Source organism: Neltuma alba, unplaced genomic scaffold, assembly GCF_004799145.2.
Source record: "Neltuma alba isolate B1F8T4 unplaced genomic scaffold, ASM479914v2 tig00002811_pilon, whole genome shotgun sequence".
Taxonomy (NCBI): domain Eukaryota; kingdom Viridiplantae; phylum Streptophyta; class Magnoliopsida; order Fabales; family Fabaceae; genus Neltuma; species Neltuma alba.
This window is the reverse complement of record NW_021633026.1, coordinates 676,917-694,715: the sequence shown is the minus strand read 5'-3', so window position 1 is coordinate 694,715 and position 17,799 is coordinate 676,917. Positions and strand designations below refer to the sequence as shown.

Genomic DNA, 17,799 nt, shown 5'->3' with positions numbered 1-17,799 from the left:
CTTCAGTTTCTTTAACTCTTTCTTCCGCAGGAAAATCTATATGAAAGGGTATGTCCTTGAAAAGAGACATGCAACTATATGCATTGTCAGGCAAGTTCATCCGACTGCTTCCACCTATGAATCTCACTCTCAAACACAGATCAGAAAGCTTTATAGGATGCTGTAAAGTGGAAGCGAGATATGAATCCATCTCCATTCTAAAACTAGGGAAACAATCAGCTAAGGCAGATGGTAAAACGAAAACATCTGAATCATCTTTGTTGTTTCCTGATACAATCATCTTCAAAGATGAAAATTCTTCATTTGTTGAGGAAAGGGATGAAGGTTTCTGAAGCTTGAAAGAACAATAATATGGAACATGATGATTGAGTCGCTTCCTTTTCTTGGCCAGGCAAGCAGTTTTGATGGTAGGCAACGTGTGATGAAGCTCAATTGCAGTGTCTTTTCTTCCACTTAAGGCTGCACTCAACTTAGAGCAGTCTCTGAAGCAGGCATCAGCAATCTTCTGCTCTGAAATGTAGTTAATGCTCAACAGCCTCAGCTTTACAGGTCGTAAGCTTTCTCTCATCGTGTAAAATGGATCAAAGTTAGGAGAACGCAAGTGGAGTGATATCTCAGGTAAAACTTCAGCCTTCCTATTTCTAGTGTGAGTCTGCGGAATAATCTTAAGTTGATTCTTATGCAAGGGTTTGACATTTTCTTTCACCACAGAGATTTTTGAGTTCAATATCCTTATAGAACTCATAGTCAAGGTTTTTTCCACCTCTTTGGATGGTATCTGACATTCATGCCGGGGTTCCAAAGCATCTGATTCATGAACAAGTTCTTGCTTTTCGACATCCGACGATGAACATCGAAGTAGCTTCACTTCATTGCCTATCATAATACAAATAATAATTTCATGGCACAGAAAAATCAGTATATGGCATCTTTAGTTTAGTTTAAGTATACCCTTTTTACAGGTCAGTGCGTAATTGGATTGTCCAAAATCACAAGGATCTAACAGTCTCCAAACCTCCATAAATAATTTTAACCAACGCAATAATCAAACACACTAATCAAAACTTAAACAAGATGGAGAGTTAAGCCTAAGAACATCCCCCCGACCATGATATATTTAAAAGAAATTATACTAACATAGAAAATGGCTAGATTTCTTGAACGACTGGCACATCTCATTTCAACAAGTATATCAAATACACTATACATACCTCCTCCTTGAGTTTTTCCGTAAACCCTTTTCTGCTCCATTGAACAATAGCCACGAAAAGCCTGAACCTGGGCTACAGCTCTAACAGCATCAGCAAAATCCAGTTCATCAATCCATGGCATAACAGCAACACTCAAAACAAAACCCAAAACCCCAACTGGCTCAAAACAAGCATTCGATTTTGTTCCTTCATATCTTTCTCTCCCATCATAGTCCCTCAGGGTCTTCATTAGACACCGGCATTTCAGACTCGAAAAAACCCTCTGACCCATCAATTTTAACGCAGAATCAAGCAACCCATAGAAGGTCTTGCATTTTTTAAGCCCCTTTCGATGACCCATTATCCACCTGAAGCATTCCTCGAAGGGGGCGACTTCAGATTCGATGACATACTTGGGAGGGAGCTTGTGGTTGAAGAAGGAGACGCAGACGCCGAGAGAGTCAGTAGTGAGAACCAGAGCGGGCCAAATTTGGTGGGGAAATTGAACCCTAGCCCACACTATATCGCCTCTGGTGACACTGCAGTTTCGCAGCTGCATTCTGCATATGATTCACAGAACAAAGAAGAGTGAAAGTGTTGGTTGAAGTAAAAGGATTGCCCAATCGATCGACGATTCTGATTTCTGAGTGAAGAGTGAAGAGTGAAGTGTTGAATGTGGATTCACTATATTTCCCGCAATATGTCCTGAATCATCATATTCCCCGCCAAAAAGAGGAGGCAACAGTCTCTCTCGTTTTCTCTTTTTTGAAAAGTAAGACGAGGTGGGATCTATTAGTACAAGTTTAATTGTTATTTTAAAAAATATAAAATTATATATACTTTATAAGATAGTTATTTTAAAATAAAATTACTCCATGTGATCATCATTATAGGACTTATTCTAGAAGAAATTTTTGATCTTTTTTTATAATACCCTTTGATTGTTTCAATGAATATTAAACACTTCATATATATATATATGCCCATATTTAATGAGGGTAGTGAAAAAATAAAAATTAATATAATGTTAAAATTTATTATAACTAATAAAGATAATATTAAAAATTACTTGAATTTTATGACAAATTTAATGTTTTAACTGGTTTTATTAATACATGTGAATTAGTTAATGGGTTCTTATAATAAATACTAAAATGAGTATCAACATAAGATTGGTAAAATGAACATGATCAAAATCTTATATATGAAAAAGAAATCACTAATAAATACTCTTACAGCTGCACATAGCTCAATTTGATTTGATTTGATTTAAATTAATTGAAGTCTAGTACTACCTCCCATCTTTTTTATAAGAGCTTGTTTAATTTTTATTTTAATCCTAAATATAAGACTCCAATTTACTTTGTCTCTCACATTTATATATTTTTTTTAAAGATAATTCTTATAATAATAGTAGTTCTAATCAATACACTTGATTAGTAAAGATATTTTAAGAAAGAAAATACATATTTATTACAAATAACTAACTTAACTAATTTTCTTAATATATTCAAATTAGTCAATCAGCTCTTATATTAAGGATCGGGGGTATTATAACTTTTAAAACTGATTGAAATATTTTTAAAAAATGGATGGAAAGTCCTTGTTTAGATATTATATTAATTAGAAGGATTGGAATTCGTTTTTATACACACAAAAATACCAATACTTTGAAAAAAATTTATACTTTTTACCCAATTCAAGCTATTCGCACCAATAAAATTTTCAAGCAAGAACTTTTGGCCAATTTCTTCTATTAAATAATAATTATTAAAATCAAGACAATGAAATAAAATATATACTAGTTCATGAATGCAACAATCAACTAATGGAGTCCACCAACACCTAGATGTTGTGTGTAATGCGAGAGGATCGCCTTCAAGGCATGAAATTAATTTTTCCCATGCATTTTCTTTAATAATTTTTCTCATTATTACTCCTTCTCATTTACCCACCTAAAATTAAGAGCATAATTAGAGGAGAAAAGTACATTTTCTATATATATACTCCTCCGGTCCTTAATATAGGACCCATTTAACTGATTTGATTAGATTAAGGAAGTTAGGTAAGTTAGTTAATTATAAAAATTGTGACATGTTTTTCCTAAAATACCATAATCATCTTTCTTAATACCCCTCTCTATCTTCTACTTGATTATGGTTGATGGAGTATCCATAGGGGTAATTTAGAGAAAACTGATAAATATGAGAAATGGGTCTTATATTTAGGACCAAAACCAACTCAGTAATTGGGTCCTATATTAAGGACCAGAGGAGTATATATATATATATATGTACAAGTCAAAATATCCTCCAATCACTTTAAACTTAAAAAGACTAATCTCTGTCGAACCGAGGGTATTAAAATTTAAATTCTCCTAGCAAGTACACTTCCTAATATTCAAATTTATGTTCTCTTTTTTGTGAGGGTAAGACTGTTGATAATCTCAACCAACAGTTTTTTGGTACATTGTTTTTTCTACATATTTATCCCAAATAGTAATTTTAATAGGTTTTTTAAACAACACAATTCAATTATTTGAATTTTATAATAAGTGACGAAATAAATAATATTTTAAGTAATTATATTCATATTATTACTTTTTTTTTCATGTCACTGTCAGAAAAGTACATGAATGTAAATGATTCAATTTGTCCAATAACAAGCTGAATGCATATCATGTATCTTCTAGGCTTATTGCAAGGGTCGTTTGGTTGGGGATATGAATAGGAAGGGGAAGCCAAACTTCCCAGAAAGCAAGGCTTATCATAACTTTCAGAACCAAAATATAAATTCACAAAAGGCAGGCATAAGTTTATTGCCATAAAGCAAACATATTTACATACATCAGTTACAAACAGTTGACATCATTAAACCAGGAGTACAGTTAAGCCTAACCATACACACTACATGGTGCCATGAATATCACTAGGCATGTCCTTTCTAGGACAACGCGGCCATTTCAAGTCCTCCAAAACAACTTCTTCACGAACTACTACTACTTATAAATATAGAGCCGAGCATTTACTTTCCAGTCAAGCATACCTAGGTTTAACAGTATATACAAAAGCATCCATTCACAAAATTGGAGCTTGATCTGGTTCTCCAAAATAGCTGCAGAATCATCACCTGTTGGTTTATTCAAAATCATAGAGTATGTAAGATGAAAAGGACAATAAACCCCATCAAGGTAAATAAAGAGACGAACTTACGTCCAAACTTTAATATTTATCATCTGGTTGTTCGATAGAAATATGGATCGTGATTTTCAGTCAATACAAAGATGCTAAGCTGTAAATTTTTAGCCAATACAAAGATGCTAAGTTGTAAACAATGTCCACGACTCCACATGGCTGACAGAAATAACTAATAAGAACTTTCCATTGATCTTGTCCATATTAAAAAGAATAAACATATACTTCGATAATAGTGTCCATAAAACAACAGCAAAACATGTGTATTTGTTAAAAGTTTACCAAAAAAGAAAAGTGTGAAAATTTTTTGACTTGAGGTATTGATCTTGCATTGCAAAATAAGTTGAAGTCAAAACCTTTTAGTAGAATGAAATGCCAGAAAAGTGATATTACCAGTTGACATGTCTCTGATATTAATATTCAATAACAGTGAAATCAAATGGCATCTATAAATAAATAAATAAAGCTTATGAACTTAGAGCCTAGAAGAATGGAACTTGGAACAACTTGTACAGTTGCAGGGAGAGCCACAAAGCATGATTTATCATTATTCCTGAACTATGAATGTGACAGACTTCAAAAATAAAACAGAAAATGAAATTGGTCGTTATAAAATGCCTGCATTCATTTTGAAGATCATATATCAGAAGGAAAGAAATTTTCAAAACATGAAAGAAGGAGGGATTCAAACCTTAGTCGCGAATACATTTTCAAACACCATGCCTATGTGTAAGCAACTGTGACACAAACCATCAACCAAAAGAACCTCGGCACTTTGATGATCCACATAAGCATTTTTTCCGACCTCCGGGCATTCCTCTACCCTCAGTATGATCAGAACGGGAAACCCCATAATCGTACGTCAACTCTGTCATTGGTGGAATGTGTCTGAGAGAGAAAAATGCAATATGAAGGAAGGATTGATTATTTTCTTCATAAACAACTGGCTGCCAGAAAACATTTGGGGAACAGCTATGATTCATGAATCTAGCCACATTTCCGAACTCTTTAGCACTTATAACTAGAGGAGATGGAATATCATAATCCTCACTAGGGTCATCTGAATCCACTCCTTCAAATAACTGAGGCGTATGATTCCACTTAAATGGAGGATAAATACGGTTAGTATTAAAAGCATACTCATCTTTAATTGCTAGCTCCTCGTTTTGATTTAAGTTTCCTTTGTCAATAACTTCTCCAGCATATTCACAAATAAAAGAACCAGCACGAATAGGATCCAATGATCGAAGGCCCCATCCTCTGTCCCTAGTTTTGAATACTTCCAAGGAGTGCCTTAAACCCAATTGGGACACTCGATTTTTGCAGTTAGGAAAACAACGACAGGTAGGGCCACATTCATGAATTAATGGCTTACGACTTACTAGAATGCCATTGCCAATATATGGAAAGTCGCCTTCATTTCTCCGAATACAAGAGCAATTCAGATCACCAGGGACACATGTTTTTGTACAGTTGCAGCCATCAGAAGACTGCATTAAGCTGAATGGTTTAGAATATCTAAGGGAATGAAAATAAGTGAAACCACCAGGCAATCTCTCATGATCAACATCATTGACAAGTGATACTGGAATACTCTCAGCTCCTGAAGACAGATCTGAAAGAATAAGTCCAGTCCTTGAAGAACAGTCTGTCTTCCACTTTTGAACTGATTTCCAAACAGAAAAAGCACTAAGCTGTCCGGGCACTCTCACCAACTTGTACTTGAATACACCACTGCCATGTTTCCCCTTTTCTATCCATGAATCTTGAATTTTGTACAGACCATCATAGACATAGATTTTTGCATTTGGAGCAGCAGGATCTTTCATGCCCCGGATGACTCTCACTTCATTGTGCCGTCGTGAACTCCTTTCCAGAGCAAGATTGCCCCCTTGAAGCTTCTGATCAGCCGCCACCGTGTCTCTCTTGCCAAAGTTCCCACTCTGTCCACTATAAATTAAAACATCATCATCATCTGCATGGTCATCATATTCATATGATGAGACAATACTTAAAGCCAAAGGTTCATCCTCAAACCCACCCTTGATGGTCATGGAGTCAATTCCACCCATGGACTGAGCATGTAGCCCCACAACACATAATTCCATTCTGAAATAGAAAATGTCCCCAATCTCAATCCCAGGAACGACACCTACTCTCTTCGTCATGTTTGTTCGAACGCCTTCGGTCATCAATATATTGCCAGCTCTTAAATCTCCACGCTTGGCATCTTCAAGTTGGCTAATTCTTCTTCGAAGCGCATCAAACTCCCTGAGCACAAGATTAACCACTTCCCGGTCACCATCAGTTTGCTGGTCAGGGCTAATACCAACTATAGAACATAAATCCATTTGTGATTCTTGGCTCTTCTTAGTCTTTCTTTGGGATGATTTTGAGCTGCTCCCATGCGGTGCTCCACGTTTTGATGGAATAGAATCTAAAGGGCTTCTGACTGTTCGGATTGGAGTAGGCATCGGAACATCTCCAGAAGGAGGAGCATGCTGGTTAAGATCAGTCCATGCATGAGATTCTTGAGGTCCACCAAAGGGGAAGAAAGGAGCAAACCCAGAAGGATACTGGCCAGAAGAAGGACCTTGAGATGACATCGGGAAAATTGGTAGCAAGCAACGCAGAGGTTTAACATCCAAAATCATGGACTTGTCAGAAGAACTTGATGAAGGAACAGAGTTTTGGCCTAAACCTCCTTCCATTGCAGACTCCTAGCTTCAAAACCCCTATTTTCCCTCAAGAACTTACCCAATATCTTGTTTCCCCTCTTCTATCAAAATGCGTACTTCGAAACTCTTTCCATTTGCAGCAGACACACCCGAACGTATCACGATAGTTTCATCCTTGAAGATTATTTCGAGAGATTAGCGAAATAAAACCCAAGAGGTAAATGAGACTACGAATGGAATTTTACTGAGTAAGTGATAGATAAACGGATACAATTTGTCGAAATTCATAAAATGCTTAACAAATCAGCGAAGCATATGTTGGGGGAAAAAATTGATGAGAAGAAATATTTACCTTACCTTCTGAAGGTGATTGAAGATTGAATATGCTTTCTTTCAAACATATGGACTCAAAATGGAGGAGGCGAACTTGAAACTGAAGGAGAAAGCAGAAGCGGAAAATGGGTTTCTCGTAAGATGAGTCGAGCTTGAAGACAGTGAGTGAGAACAATGCGAGGTACGAAATAGTCAGAGTCGTTTTTAAAAACCAATATAAATAGGGAACCGGCCTCTCTCATTTTCTCCTTCTGGCCCGCTGCCATCCTTTACCGAGAACTACACCGTTTTTGACGTAGAATGGATGAGCCGGAACACCCTCTTTTTTTTCCTTTTTTTCATATAAATAAGCATTCAGTTTTTCAAAATATTTTTCAGTACCATTCGGTATTTTAAAATATTTTTTAGTAGCATTAATACTCTAAAATAATTTTTAATCCACTCAACACTCTAAGATTTTTTTTAATAACTACCACAGTATCTGAAATCTAGTAAACCGAAGTATTTTTTTTAATATTTTAAGATATTGGATGTACTAAAAATTAATTTAAAGAACGAGCTGTTATTGGAAAACCAATTCATTTTGCTGGACTAGAAATTAGTTTAGAATACTGGCTACTATCTTGACATAAATACTTAGATCAAATTTTTTATATCCATTGTACCATGTTTTTAAATCACACATGGTCATGTGTTCTAAATTTTTTTTTTCCATATGAGTTTATAATTAAATGCTATTAAATACTAATATTTCAAAAATAAAACACATGATCATGTGTCATTAGAGAACTTGACATAATATATATAAGGAACTTAAATATTGTTCTTGTTGATATTAGATTTCAACAATTTAGTTCTTATTTATTTGTTTCTTATAATTTAATATTTGAATAATAATTTTGTTAAATATTAAATTTAAATTACTCAATTTGATCCAATGTTTGAGATGCCAAATTTGAAGCATTTCAAAATAACTCCCCAACTTTCGAAATTATCTCAAATTTTGATCCTTTGCCCTGATGTGCTCAACGATTAGGGCTGAATTGATAAAGTTAAAAGACCAAAGTACTATTTTAATCCAATACGATTTATTCATTATTCTTCTTGACATCACCTCATATTGTTTTTCTTTTAAAAGTGTATTCAGGAGTGAGAAGAACAGAAGCTTGACAGTTTTGAAATTCTTAAACAGAAGACAATTACAAACTCAAAACAGATCACTTAAAAATGCCATACATATAGAGAAACCACGGACACAATTTTATCCTATTACATAGGACACTCAACTCTCTTCAAAACTACTGAGGAGCCTTGAACATAACAAAAGAATATGGTTCTGATTCTTAGAGAATAGCTTGAAAAACAAAAGAATCAATACATTTTATGGATATTAATCAATTTTATAAATATGCTGTATGTGTATTTGTGTGTATGTCTGTCCATGAACATAACCTGCACTAGACAAATAGTTCCAAGTTATTGAACATTGACAGCAAATACTGTATGAACATAATGCCTACCATCAAGCCAGGTTAGAGATCCAAAATTGTAGCCTCCATGGGCCTCCTTCTCATAGAATGAGACTTCATAAGACAGCTTTTTTACACTCTCAGAGAAAACAAGTCTACTGGGAAGCACCTTGACAATTAATCCCTTTGGTGCATGCACTTTTGCTGTATATGTGGCATTAAGGGGTCCCACATTGGTAACAGTTCTTCTGATTACTTTAGCTTTCTGGTTCCTACAAAGCTTTTTTATGGAGATTGATGGGTAGTTTATGTTGGATATAAGGTCTTTATTGGAGTTCTTTGGGCAAGTGAAGTTAGTCTTAGACATTGATCTTATCCTTTTCTGTGAATAACCATAATAACAAAGGAATTGGAGGTAGTCTTCCACATTTGTTTCAAAGACTAAACCAGGATAGAGAGCTTTGAGTGGGCTAATTTCCCCTGCTCCCATTTCATGTGGATTGGCAAAGTCATTTGAGCTGTTTGTCACAGACTTCCTCAGGTTGTTGTAGGTTGTTGCTGAAAACAAAAAAGTGGAAAGAACTGCATAAGTATCACTTGATTAAATCAATTATGAGATCATCAACTAAACACCCATGTTTTGGTTAAAGTCAATTATGAGACCCTCAACCAAATACTCATTTTGATTAAAATCAACTATGAGACTGTTGACCATGTCTCTCATAAGCAGTCCCCACATGCTTCGGGTGCATTTGGATTAGCATTGGGTAAAACAGAGCTCATAAAATTGATTTGTAGGCAGAACTGATTTAAAAATAGGGTGTTTGGATAAATTTTTAGGAAAGTATAATTAAAAAGTGGGTAATAGTAGCTTGTGAGATAACCATAGTTTTTGGTTCATAATTGATTTTGGCATGCGAAAGATTGAACATTTTGAAAAAACCAAACTCTATTGGGCTGAGTTAGCTACTTGGTTTATGGTCAAGTCTAATTCCCATTTTCCCTAGAGCATGACCAGTTGTATTTCTTTCTTTTTACACCTTTTTTAATCCAGTACTGAAACGTCTTTTTCTTTCTGTTTTCTTTCTTTGAGAGAGAAATTTTTCAAGATTAAACAATAAGAAGAACAATAGTTGTTGAACCTGTAGTCATGAGGGCTGACTTGATCATTGAAGGACTCCATCTTTTGTGTACTGATTTGATGAATGCTGCAGCACCAGTCACATGTGGGCAAGCCATAGATGTACCAGATTTTATGCCAAACAGGGATGGTTTTTTCCCAGCTGGAACGCTTCCTGGTTCAGTGTTGATGGGTATCATGGCAGCCAGAATGCCAATTCCTGGGGCCATAATGTCTGGCTGAGGAACACATTTGCCACAAGTAGTGTGTTAGATTTTGTGGCCTTGTATACATTTCATGTAGGGCCTTGAGGAAGAAAAGTACCTTGAGTATGTTTTCTGTAAGGATTGAAGGACCTCTAGATGAGAAAGAAGCAACACTTGGTGAGGGTTTATTTCTAGCGACTTCTGCTGTTGGAAGAATTGTTGCGGTTGGGTTCCTGCCATGGATGGAGCCAAGAAAGGCTGAGGATTTTCGCTTGAACTTATTTTCCAATTTTTGGAAGTTTATATAATACATATATATATAGATGTTAAAAAAAGAAAAGAGGAAAACCAAAGCAGAAGAATGTATGGCTGGAAAGATGAAGCCACATAAATCATAAATAGTGGAACTAGTTAGTATTTTAAAATTGGGAATGTTGGATACTAAGTCCCTTATTGAGTAGCATGAAATGCTGAACGAGGTGCTTAAGTGGGTCAGTTCTCCCACCTCAACTTTAGAGTAGAGTTCCCTATCCCATTTAGATACTTGTCAAAATGCTTACCTGGTAGAGTTAGCGTAACTTATAATCTGATTCCCTTCAAAATCACCAACATTTGTGTAGGGAAAAACGCCTGCATCAAAAGGAACATCCTTCTTGTCCTGATCAATCAGTATCATCCCCATGGCCCTTGCATCTTGTACAACCAGCTTCTTGATCTTTCTTGAAACAACTACATCATCAGCAACACAAATCACAATCTTGCCAGCAATTTTACTGTAATCCAATGATCCAGGATAGCAATTCCTGCATTTCATTGATGAATGAACATATTTCCTTATGTTGGTGTTTCTGCATCATAGCTGCCAAGCATTTGCAACTCATAAAAACTAGGATTTAATATTACTACTTCTTTGTTTCTGTATTAGTGCCACTGCCTACTGGTATGTTAGCTACATGTATAAATGGGAATAATAGTATATGCAGAAATAGATTTTCCTTTCAGTTAGATATGAATTATCTTCAGCTCTTGACAAGGTAAATCTTCACCAGCAAAGATGAGATGTTAAGCAAGATTTACAACTTCATCCTATATAGCGTATTAAGATAAAGATAATGCGACAAGGATTTTTCAAATAGTTAAAAAAAGAAAAAGAAAAAAAGCTAAAGCAAAACTTAAAATTATGATTTTGAAATTACTATTGTGTACCTTGCTTCTGATGGAGGGGTAAATCTAGCAGCCACATTCCCTCCAAAAACAAGAGGATACAACTTTGAACGAGTGAGGTTTGAGAAGTTAATACCTGAGCCCTACCAACACAATCACAGGGGGGGAAAAGGTCAGATTTACTATGCATGAAAACTATGCTAAGAAATTTACCACATCTTTTTTCCCCCTCTAAAGCTTTGAATCAGAAATCAAGAAACCTACTTGAAAAGTTTTTCCATCGCCAAGGACAACAGTTGATTGGAAGACCCTATCAATATTAGAAGCTGCCACTGTGAATACCCATGGAGCTGTGTTAACAACTGTGAGAGGATCAGGACCATCATTTCCTGCTGAGCACACCACCATGACACCCATTTCTTCTGCATGAAATGCTCCAATAGCTATGGGGTCATTCAGAAAGTCTGATTGAAACAGTGGGCTAAGTCCAATGGAAATTGAGATTATATCTACTCCATCTTTAACAGCATCATCCATAGCCTTCAATATAGTGGCACCTGAGCAACCTTCTTCTGAGCAGGCCTTGTAGGCAGCAATCCTAGTTGAAGGGGACCCACCTCTTGCTGTTCCTTCTCCTAAACCATAATAACTAGCATTTTTTACCCAAGTTCCAGCTGCTGTTGATGCAGTGTGAGTCCCATGACCAACAGAGTCTCTTGGTGAGCCTTTGGATACTCCACCATGAGTCTTGTTGCTAGCTAAAGTGATTTGCAGATTATAGTATCTTGCTCCTATCAATTTCCTACAATTTTACTGATATAATTGAGCTTTTCCCATACCAGGTTGCATATTCGTTGATATCAATAATTTTCTTTTTGAGGTATATTAAACTAGATGCAAACATCTTGTTGAAAACTTTATGGGAGAGGGAATAATCACCTGTTGCAATTGGATAGCTTGAAATCATGACCCTGCATGCAAACGCCTTTCCATCTAGAAGGGATTTCCCCAATACCCTCATCATTTAAACTTGGAGATTCTGGCCATATCCCTTTAGGAAAGAATAGATATAAACTTGAATGAATAATGTTTAAGCAACTTGTTTATAACATATCACAGGCGATTGTTTTTCTAATTAAGGCCAAGGTCAACATTAACGGGTGAAAGTTATAGCTTTCGGAGTTTCAGACTGAAGAAACTTGCAATGATGACTAAATATGAATGCTGGGTTCTAATTATATACTTTACCTGTGCTATTTTATCTAAATATATGTGTGTTTGTGTATTGTAAACTATGCAATGCGTAGCAGATTTTGCTCTACCTCCCTTTAGAATTTAGACTTCTACTTAGTTGGCCTTCGCTGTTTGCAGAAAATGAGGTTAGGAAGAACAAGGAAATGACATTATTTGGTTATAAAAATTATGCTCAATTAGCCATCACCAGTGACAGATTCTGTATGGGAGACATGTTACTCATGGCAAAAGTATCAAGGAACCCAACCTTGCTCAATTACCCAGATCAAGTTTCATACAAAAAATTGTATTGGGCTTCACTTTAGCTTGTAATTTACTGTTATTAGTAGGCATCCACAAGTTCTGATATATGTTACTAGTAGACAATTTATCAGTTTCCTAATTATCTTTTACCAAAAAGAAGGTGCTGAGAAATTTCATCTCTTTGGTGATTTTATAGTTAGCTCTTGCATGTAACCTCACTGTCTTGTCTGTGTCCCTAAGTAGTGCTCTTACAGATTGAAATTGGGTCATGTAGAATCCTCGTTGCACATGCCTTCCCAGGCCCCAAGAAGTATTCTGTCTGGAAAAATTCTTTTCCAGTTATTTCTCTTTCCCTATTATTGAGTGGGACCTTTTAATTAACAATTTATCTAAAAATTTAGTTGTCGATAGAGTATAACAGAGCCGTGCAATCCAAGTAGCCAAGCCCATCTAGTGGGATAAGGCTTGTTCTTGTTGTCATTTCTTTTTTCTTCTACATTTTCAGGCATGACGAGTTGATTCTCCTTCCTTTTACATACAAGTTATAGGAAGGAAAGGAAGGTTTATGGAAGCACTAATCTAAAGTTCCAATCATATTACTCATCATTTGTGTTTAATTGTTCTCTGTCTAGACTCCTAATACTAATATTTTCATAACTTATTTTCTTATTTTCCTTTGATCTTCTGGTTTCAATTCATTTCATAGCTATGAACGGCCCATATCCTCTCAACATCAATAAAGAAGAATGCGCATCATGGAAGGAAGCACCAATTATTTTCTTATGTTTACAAATAATTATTGACAAACACAGAGGAGAGCAGCAATCAAAACAGCTGGATGAGGGCCACAATGAATGGCCATTAATTGTTTACTAGCAAGGCTATTGGCAATACCATGTGGGTTGATTTCTATTATGCTAGTACTGTCACTGTTGCTACTTGCTAGATGTTGATACCTTAACTGCCAGTTTGCTTCTTATTCCTATCATGCATTACACGAAATCTAAAAGATATTCATGACCTATGTATCATTTAACTTACTATGCATGTAGATTGTCTATAATAAATTTTGATTACTAGTCCTAAACAGATGAGTGAAACCAACTAATTCATATAAACTAAGAAAATTAGTTTAGTTAGTTATTTATTAAAAAAAAAATTCTTGGTTTCCCTAAAACACCTATTTTAATTATTTGTGTTGGAAACTACTCCCTTAATGGAAAATCCCATTAATATGTGCGAGTTTGGGGAGAAAATTAAAATTTTGAGAGACAAAATATATTAAAACCTTACATTTAAGACGAATACAAACTCCTCTATTAGTTCTTATGTTTAACAGTACTGTATTAGTTTTATAAGTGAGTGTCACACAATGACATTCCCTAGCTATCATATGAGATGTCTCTTCAAAAATCCTTAGGCCATTTATGAGAATGGCAAGGACATGTGAAATGCATCCCCACCAAACTCTACAGATTACATGCCTATGACAGCCTTCCATGCTGTCATTTTATCGTATGTAACTATCAAATATTGAAATTTTTGTTATCAAATAATGAGACTGTAGCTTATGTGACACTAGGATGTTTCATTTCAAGAGTTTTCTTCTTTTTTTTAGCTCTTGAAAAATCAATATTATATAGTTATTGCCGAAATTTAGCTCTTTTTGTTTATTCTTCTGGATATAATGTTTAAAAAAAATTCGGGCGGAAAGGGGAAAAAAAAAAGGAAGAGTGTAATGGTAGCCAAACTTACAAGAAAATGAACACAACTTATTAGTTTAGTAATGGAGCAGGGAGAAAAAGTGACACGTACCAGTGTCTATAACACCAATAATGGCATCGCTTGAAAAGTGGTGTTGTAGTTGCTGTGGGACAGTGCCACGTGGCATCATACCCAAATCAGATTCCAAAAAATCCCAGGATCTTGTCGTATGCAACTCAAGAACTGGATCTGGAAACACTGACACTACCCCATGGTGCTCTGTTTTGAAAGTTGCCATTAAAACACAAAATAACAAATAAATATACAAAAAACTATATAGAGCACATACACATATCAAAATGTGTCTAAAATGTGTCAAATATGTCATACGATGCATATAACCGACCCTACCTAATAGAATAAGGCTAATTATTATAATTTTTGTGTACAAAACTTAGGCTTGGTGAACAAAATTATGTGTATGGAGTGATTAAGGGACAGCATAATAACTCGTATTCATGAATGGAAGAAGAAAGACTTTGGTTTAGGCAAAAATGATAAGCATTAGTGAGCTTTTGTCTTTGTGTTGGGAAATAATTAGCGACCTCAGAGAAGAAGAAAACGAGTAATCATGACTTAAATGATTAAAAAAAAATACTTTATTCAATTCTAAATATAAATACTAATTGAAAAATGAGTTTTGATTAAAACCTCAATTCATTTTGTTTTTTATTATTTTTTTCGCAAATTACCTCTGTTCATTATAAGTATGATCAATAAGAATAATTTTCTGAGAGGCATATATATTTTTAAAAGACTAACACATATATATTTTGTTAATAATTAATTTAACTAAATTTATTAATTTCTTTAAATTTTATCTAACTCTTATATTTAAAACCGGTATTTAAGGAATTGGAAATAGACAATAGTGGGAAAAGGAGGAAGCGAGAAGATAATATAAGTACCAGATAATGCAGAAGCTTCACTCTCAGTAAGCATGGCAGAGAATCCACTAAAAGCATGACTGTAATGGTGGATCAGAACTATCCTCTCACTCTCTTTGCTGTGAAAAAGTTTAAAGTTAAAACTGCACAGTGGGTTGATTTAACTAATTTCTATGGCTAAATATAATTATTTTAAGGTTTTGGATCTGTTAAGGTAAAAATAAATATTTTTAGGAAAGTTACCTCTCAGTTTAGAATCTGACCTAACTTCGATATGGATTAATCAAAGTTTAATAAAACTTGGGATGCAGTTTGATTTGTCACAAAATAAACTATTTTACGGTTTTGTTGTGTAAATTATATACAAAATAACCTGTAGTGATTTCTAAAATAAAATTGAGTTGAGGTATCTTGAGGAATTTTATAGAGGAAATCAGTTTGCTTGTATTTTTTCGGAGGATGAGTAATTTTGAAATCTTTCAAATTTTATTTTTTTTATTTTTGACATTGAATTATTGTTGTTTGAAGTTAATAATAAATTTTTTTTGTTTCATATGGGAAAAAAGTAGAATAAAATAAAATATAAATCATTTAGGATGAATTTTTAAAATTTAATAAAAGCTTAAACGTCATGATCATCCCCTTGAATTAATAAAATCTGCACATGTCCTTTAATATCATTCTTACAATTATTTATTAATAAGTATATTAAGTAACACGCTCTCTATTCTCATTTATAAGTTATTTTCCATTTTTTTTAATTGGAATCAAAGAAATCCCTAGAATTTATGAATTGCTATAAAAAGGTGAATGAGAAAAAACCTTGGAATAATGGAAGACAAGAGCTGCAAATGGGCAGATTCTGAAAATTTGGCATCTGACCCAAAGCTGTTTGATGCTGAACTTCCCATGTAAACAACATAAGGCTGCACAAAATACCCAAAGAATTGATTAAGCTTTACTAATCTTAATTATTAGAGGAAGAAATAATTAATGGTAAACACACACCATAAATAATCCCCTTAACAAACTAGACATAATTCCTTTGGTCTTAACAGATAACATGTTCCTATTTATAAGTCTGTCTGAAATTTTTAGTATCATTTTTTATTTTGTCCCTATTAATTAGAGGTTAGTGGTCTGTATTAGTTATTGATCACTCCTTCTCTTCATAAATAAGAATGTTTTTTTTTTTGAAAAATAAGTTGCATTATTTTATATATTTATCATCATTAATTAATTTTAGCTATTTTTTTTTATTTACGTGATTTTGTTATTTATTTTTTATAAAGAAGATCAGAGGACATATTTTGATGCATGTGTGTGTGTGTGTGTGGAGAACACGACCATTTGGCACAGAACAATCCTAACCTAAGAGAAAGAATCATGGATTTGGCTGGCCTGAGTTTAGATTAAGCTCATCTCTCTCTCTCTCTCTAGACAGGTGTTCATTCACTAGATAGGATCCAAAAAGGAATAATGAAAATGAAGAAGGGGAGAGAGAGAGAGATATTCACATACCTTGGGAACTTGATGGGAGAAGGCTATTGAAGAAGAAGAGATCATGAGAAGAAGAAAAGGTACAAAGAGGAAATAATGAAGGAATTGCAGAAGTGGAGAAGCCATGGAAGATCTGATGCACTGAGATCACAGAAGAAAAGAGAGTTTCCTTCTGCTCATAAAGATGAAGACAAGTTCATGATGAGTTCTGATCTATTTATAGGCTCAGTGAGAGTGAGACTGAGAGAGAGTAAGTGAGATTCTTCACTATATATATATTAATACTTTGTTTCGTTCTTTTTGCTCTGCCTGTATTGAATGAACTGCGTGTTCTTCTTTTTTTTAAAAAAAAAAGTGGAAAAATGATTAAAAATTTGACTGATTTATTATTCCGGAATGGTTAATTAGAAAGTTATTTTTCCCCCTAAATTAGAGTTTTATTATTTTATGATTTTTATTTGTTGATTTGTTTTTTAAAAAAATTAAATATCAATTCATTAAACTTCATTAACAAGCCTGGCTTTAAAGATATAGAATGTGAGAAAAAAAAACCATCATTTACAATTATTTAAGGCATAATTTAGTTACTTATTTGTTACGTTTTTGGTATGAAGTATTGGGTAATTTTATTGTGTGGTAAAAAGGGGATCAAGAGCTTAAACCGGGGGCCTTTGCCTTTGCCCTTGCCCCTGCCCACTACTCTTAGCTAATTACATGACCCCACATGTTAATTAATAAATCATGATATTCAATTTCATCAAGTTTTCACAATTTCTGCTTACCCCAGCCTTTCTTTT

At 34.4% G+C, this 17,799-nt stretch overlaps 3 protein-coding genes across 4 annotated transcripts; all 3 read right to left on the bottom strand.

Annotated features, from left to right (window-relative positions):
* Window positions 1-36: 36 nt before the first annotated feature.
* LOC114738871 (uncharacterized) lies at window positions 37-1,831 on the bottom strand. The gene is made up of 3 exons (XM_028926940.1): window positions 1,212-1,831; window positions 138-876; window positions 37-55 (listed from the first exon to the last, which is right to left on the bottom strand). The coding sequence occupies exons 1-3, from the start codon at window positions 1,747-1,749 to the stop codon at window positions 37-39; spliced, it is 1,296 nt and encodes a 431-aa protein (XP_028782773.1). The 5' UTR covers window positions 1,750-1,831.
* A 2,165-nt stretch (window positions 1,832-3,996) lies between these two features.
* On the bottom strand, window positions 3,997-7,443 carry LOC114738439 (histone-lysine N-methyltransferase, H3 lysine-9 specific SUVH3-like). 2 transcript variants are annotated; one of them, XM_028926505.1, is made up of 3 exons: window positions 7,420-7,443; window positions 5,076-7,236; window positions 3,997-4,319 (listed from the first exon to the last, which is right to left on the bottom strand). In XM_028926505.1, exon 2 carries the CDS (start codon window positions 7,093-7,095, stop codon window positions 5,137-5,139), a length of 1,959 nt encoding a protein of 652 aa, XP_028782338.1. In that variant the 5' UTR covers window positions 7,096-7,236; window positions 7,420-7,443; the 3' UTR covers window positions 3,997-4,319; window positions 5,076-5,136. The 2 variants fall into 2 exon arrangements, with proteins under 2 accessions (XP_028782338.1, XP_028782331.1); XM_028926498.1 differs by lacking the exon at window positions 7,420-7,443 and having other exon boundaries at window positions 5,076-7,240.
* Window positions 7,444-8,576: 1,133 nt separating this feature from the next.
* On the bottom strand, window positions 8,577-17,263 carry LOC114738421 (CO(2)-response secreted protease-like). The gene is made up of 11 exons (XM_028926475.1): window positions 17,024-17,263; window positions 16,325-16,428; window positions 15,524-15,621; window positions 14,667-14,834; window positions 12,294-12,405; window positions 11,619-12,156; window positions 11,397-11,497; window positions 10,751-10,993; window positions 10,309-10,423; window positions 10,007-10,223; window positions 8,577-9,422 (listed from the first exon to the last, which is right to left on the bottom strand). The coding sequence occupies exons 1-11, from the start codon at window positions 17,126-17,128 to the stop codon at window positions 8,872-8,874; spliced, it is 2,352 nt and encodes a 783-aa protein (XP_028782308.1). The 5' UTR covers window positions 17,129-17,263; the 3' UTR covers window positions 8,577-8,871.
* Window positions 17,264-17,799: the final 536 nt, after the last annotated feature.